General features: G+C 54.2%; 1 protein-coding gene across 1 annotated transcript in view; it reads left to right on the forward strand.

Annotated features, from left to right (window-relative positions):
* SLC22A13 (solute carrier family 22 member 13) overlaps positions 1-4569 on the forward strand; it is a 15704-nt gene extending 11135 nt beyond the window's left edge. The window contains exons 2-10 of the mRNA XM_003781897.2: positions 1456-1559; positions 1771-1925; positions 2095-2263; positions 2472-2592; positions 2681-2775; positions 2991-3205; positions 3381-3489; positions 3971-4186; positions 4423-4569. Of these exons, the coding sequence (XP_003781945.1) occupies positions 1456-1559; positions 1771-1925; positions 2095-2263; positions 2472-2592; positions 2681-2775; positions 2991-3205; positions 3381-3489; positions 3971-4186; positions 4423-4516 (1278 nt within the window). The 3' untranslated portion in view covers positions 4517-4569. The remainder of the gene's footprint in view (positions 1-1455; positions 1560-1770; positions 1926-2094; positions 2264-2471; positions 2593-2680; positions 2776-2990; positions 3206-3380; positions 3490-3970; positions 4187-4422) is intronic.
* Positions 4570-4786: the final 217 nt, after the last annotated feature.

A 4786-nucleotide genomic window follows, 5' to 3' on the forward strand; every position in this document is an offset into this window, starting at 1 on the left:
TTTTCTTCTTGCTAATATGTTTAAGTTCTCTATGGATTCTGGTTATTAAACCTTTGTCAGAGACATAACCTGTGAAAATCTTCTCCCATTCTGATGGCTGTCTGCTGGAGGTCTGGTTTTTAGAGGGTTTCTCCCATGGGATAAAATGGGAGGACATTTGAACTCTGTTTGCTTATTTATAGAAAGTATACTGCGAGCCATTCCTATGGGGGAGGGGACTCCCATCTGCTTGGTGATGGATTTTGTACCTATTGTTTGTATCCTTGGGGTCGCAGCTTGTCTAACCAGGGTTGATGTGCATTCTTCAACCTTCTCTCTTGGCTCAGCTCCAAACCATCAGCTTACTTGCTAAACTTCTGTCCTTTAACTCTCCTTCTGGACAGGAGCCTCTGTGAAAAGCTGGCTCCAATCAGCCATGTTGCCTCCACCCACAAACATCTTTATATGGAACTGAGCTGTGTGCAGGGAACACAGAAGTCCTCAGGGTCCCTCCCAGTGAGGCTGAGGGTTGGTCAAATTCATTCACTCTGTGTGCACATACCATAGACATATGTACAGAGTTAGATGGACCTGTGTATTTTCCGCTCTTGGTTTCCCAGTCTGGGTGGTGGGTTCTCTCTAATAAGTCTCTAGGTGGGTTAGCATCTTTGGTTTCCCCCCCACCTTCCCTTGCTTGCTAGCTCTTTTGTGCTGCTCTCTCTTTCACTCTCTGTGTGTTTGAGTGTATGTGCAGGTGTGCTCCTCTGTCCTGCCTTCTTCAAGGCATGCATGAAAGCTCCTTAGGATTCTGCCTGTGTGTGGTGAACTTTCTAGGGAGATTCTGCTGCCACATGGGAAATATGGAGAGGCCCAAATGGGTCACAGAGGTGGCTGGCTGTGGGTAAGAGAAGAGGCTCCTTTGTCAGGAAGCAGCAATTAACTGTCTGTCAGAGAGAGGTTCCTAAACTTTGCATCCTGCACATGTGAGTAATTTCACATGGCATCTCCAAACCAAAAGAAATACCTAAGTGCATACTAAGTAATGAAGCCTGACAAGTGTTCATGTTCTCATGATTTAGATGACTTCTCAGTTCTCTAATACTGCCGCCTCTTTTCTGCTGCTCATTGATTTTCCTGTACGGTTTGTTTTTCCTTCACAGCAGCAGCCAAAAACAGGTCTTCACATAGCTATGATGCCATTGAACGGAAGGTAGTCTGCTCCATGAAACTGTGAGCTCTCATGAGTAGTGGCTTGTGCAATGTCAGACAGTTGTCAGGTACTGCTGCAATTCCTTTTAAAATGTGACATGTACAGTGACTGTACCAGTGAGTTCACTGTGGTGCCTGGGGGTGCCTTAGCACAGAGTTTGGGAGCCATTGGCATCTGTGTCCGTACGTGGTTTGTGGTGGGCTACAAGAGGAAGGATTTGTCCTTGCGGCCACCCTAGACTTAACATCTGCCTGTGTCTGCCTCAGTTCAACCTGGTGTGTGATCGGAAGTACCTGAAGGAGACCTCGCAGTCAGTGTTCATGGGTGGGCTTCTTCTCGGGGCCCTCATCTTTGGGCCCCTTTGTGACTGGTAAGGATGTGGCTAGCGCACCTGGTCCTAGCATGCATGTAGGCTCCTCGCCCCAGCCCACGTTTCCCCCTTATGCCCCATCCACTGGCTTTTAGGAAAAGGGCATGCCTCTTCCTCAGAGGCAGCCCCCAGGCAGGGCGGGGTCTCCCTTCCTCCTGGCCCAGGTGGGTTCCCAGGAGGGCCTCTGCTAACCTGCCCCTGGCTTCCTCAGGATTGGCCGCAAAGCTGCCATCCTTCTGCAGCTGCTGCTCCTAGCCATCATCGGTCTCGCCACAGCCTTCGTGCACACGTTAGAACTCTACATGGCCCTGCGCTTTGCTGTGGCTATTGCTGTCTCTGGATTTGCCTTCAGTAGCGTCACCCTGCGTGAGTATCTGGGCCTGGAGCCTTCAGCCCAGTCAGGCACCCACATCTGAAGCAGCCACACCACAGCCTTCTCTGCTGGGCCTAAGGCCCCACTCCTGACATGGTGGCTTTGGGAGGAACAGGGAGAGAGTGGGCAGGGCTGGCCCAGTCTCATCCTCTGTTCCCACAGTTACAGAGTGGGTGGGGCCCTCACGGAGGACCCATGCTGTGGTCCTGACCCAGTGCGCCTTCGCCTTGGGGCAGATGGCACTAGCAGGACTTGCCTATGGTGTCCGCAACTGGAGGCTCTTTCAGATTGCAGGCACGGCCCCTGTCCTACTGCTCTTCTTCTACTTCTGGTGAGCAGGGAGCTGGCAGGACCAAGCCGGCATAGCTTAGCTGTGCTGTATTGGGCTGGGGGTAGCACCCACACTCCTGGGATGGTCAGAGGCCATGCTGAAGAGGGAGCCTGTAAGGGCTGGGGTGTGGGGCTCAGCCTGCACTAGAACTGTGGGAATGCTCCACAGGACTCCCAGCCCCAAGGTCATCATTATTCCTGGCCCACAGGGCTCTGCCAGAATCTGCGAGGTGGCTCCTGACCCGAGGGAGGATAGAGGAGGCTAAACAAGTGATCCAGAAGGCGGCCTTGGTCAATAGGCGGAAACTCTCACCAGAGCTCCTGAACCAGGTACTTCGAATAGGTCTGGGCCAGCCCTTGCCCAGCCCTGTCCCCAGGTATGACTCACTCAGGGCCTTACTCTGCATCCTCCTCCCAGCTGATGTCAGAGCAGACAGAACCCTCAGGGAATGCCCTGGATCTACTCAGACACCCCCGGCTCCGGAAGGTCACCCTGGTTCTCTTTTGTGTCTGGTGAGTGCCCAGGGCCCTCTCTGTGGATAGCACCAAAGGGCTGTCAGTCTCCTGGCATGGATCAGTGGAGTAGTGGTGCGCTCGCTCCTTCTAGGGACAGGCTCCTCTAGCTGTGCCCGTATCTCTGTGTGACTGTTGACTGTGGTAACCTCTCCCTCTGGGTGCAATGATGTCTCAACCCCCAGCCGTGACAGGGGCCGTTGGGTACTTTGTAGGTTTGTGAACAGTCTGGGGTACTTCGGCCTGGGCCTCAAAGTGGGAGACTTTGGTCTGGACATCTACCTGACTCAGCTGATTTTTGGAGCAGTGGAGGTGCCTGCCCGCTATGCCAGCATCTTCATGATGCAGAAGTGGGGCCGCAAATGGAGCCAGATGGGGACTTTGGTTCTAGGTGGACTCATGTGTATCATCATCATCTTCATCCCGGCAGGTACCAGAGCTCGCTGACCCCTCCACCCTAGTTGCCAGGGCTGGACCAGTTGCATTGTTCTGTTCCCAGGAATAAGGGCTTCCCCAGGGTGAGGAGCTTGGGTAGGCAGACCGAGGAATAGGAATAAGTGATGGGGCTGCCTACCATTTGGGGCCTGGCTAGCATTCTCCCCCAGGTGCACCTGTGGTGGTCACTGTGCTGGCTGTGGTGGGGAAGATCGCCACAGCTGCTGCCTTTACCATCGCCTACGTGTACTCTGCTGAGCTCTTCCCCACTGTCATCCGGTAAGAGTGCCTGTGTGGCCCCTGTTGCTGTGCTCTGGAGACTGTGGTTTTGGCCGTCCCTCTTCCACCCCCATCATCCTTTCACAAACAGCTCTGGGGGCTATCTCCAGGACAGCAGTGCTGGGCAGGGACCAGGGAAGCTAGAAATCCAGCATAAACCCTCACGTTTTCCCTGGGCTGGTGGAGGACAAATAATGGAAGTAGGCCATGCCCTGGCCCTGCCATGCCTTCTAAGAGTGAATGGACTTCTAAGGGGGATGGTGCTCAGGAGGTGCATCCTTTGACAGGTGAGCAGGAGTACAGCAGGCAGAGAGAGAGGTCTGGAGGATGGAGAAGCAGCTAGGAGGAGGAGTGCTGGATAGGAAGGAAGGAGCTGGGGACCCTGTGGAATGGGTGTTGGCTCTCCCGAGGAAGTAAGCTGGGCCAGAGTATGGCCTGGAGGTGGGAATAGGTCTGCTCATCCTGTCCTGGCCTCCCCTAGGCAGACAGGCATGGGGCTGGTGGGTATCTTCTCACGGATCGGGGGCATCATCACACCTTTGGTGATCCTGCTGGAAGAGTACCATGTTGGCCTGCCCCTACTCATCATCGGCAGCTTCCCCATTGTGGCAGGCTTGCTCTGCATCCTGCTGCCAGAGACACGTGGCCAGCCCTTGAAGGATGGAATTGAGGACCTGAAGCAGAGGCCCCACCCACGGTGAGCTGTTGGCTTCGGAACTGTGGGCCTCATAGTGGCCGCCCTTCTCTGTATTCCCAGGCCTCCACCTCACCATTAGCCCGTGGTTACTAAGAGGCCAATATAAGACCTTCTGACCCCTCAGATGGCTGGCTAGCTTTGGGTTATTTTCTCTCTACTTTGGGGCAGAGCTGATGAGAAGCTTTGCTAGGGGACCAATTCTTGGACAGCCAGTAACAGGCTTCTGTTTCCTCTAGGTCCCGTAAGTCGATGCCCCAAGCAAAGGAAACGGACCCCACAGGAAGAACCTCCTGCCCAGGGCTGGCCTTTGTGAGCAGCACATACTTGTGACTGGGGTCTCTAAGAGCTAGACCATCAGCAGCAGGGAGCAGCCCAAACATCCCTTGGACATGATCAAGAACCATAATGACATAGGGACAAGAGCAGCCTTGCTCATGGAGGCAGCACACCTCACTGTGGCTCACCACCCATCACTCCACCCACCACAATCCCAGAAGTATCTCAGATAGGACCTCATCCCTGCCTCCCTCTCCTTACCCCCTCAAGCTTCACCACATATCTTTGTGCACAAAAAACTGGAAAAAGAGCTTACCCTGCCAC

This window comes from Otolemur garnettii, unplaced genomic scaffold, assembly GCF_000181295.1.
Source record: "Otolemur garnettii isolate 467f Iridium unplaced genomic scaffold, OtoGar3 scaffold00002, whole genome shotgun sequence".
In the NCBI taxonomy this organism is placed as follows: domain Eukaryota; kingdom Metazoa; phylum Chordata; class Mammalia; order Primates; family Galagidae; genus Otolemur; species Otolemur garnettii.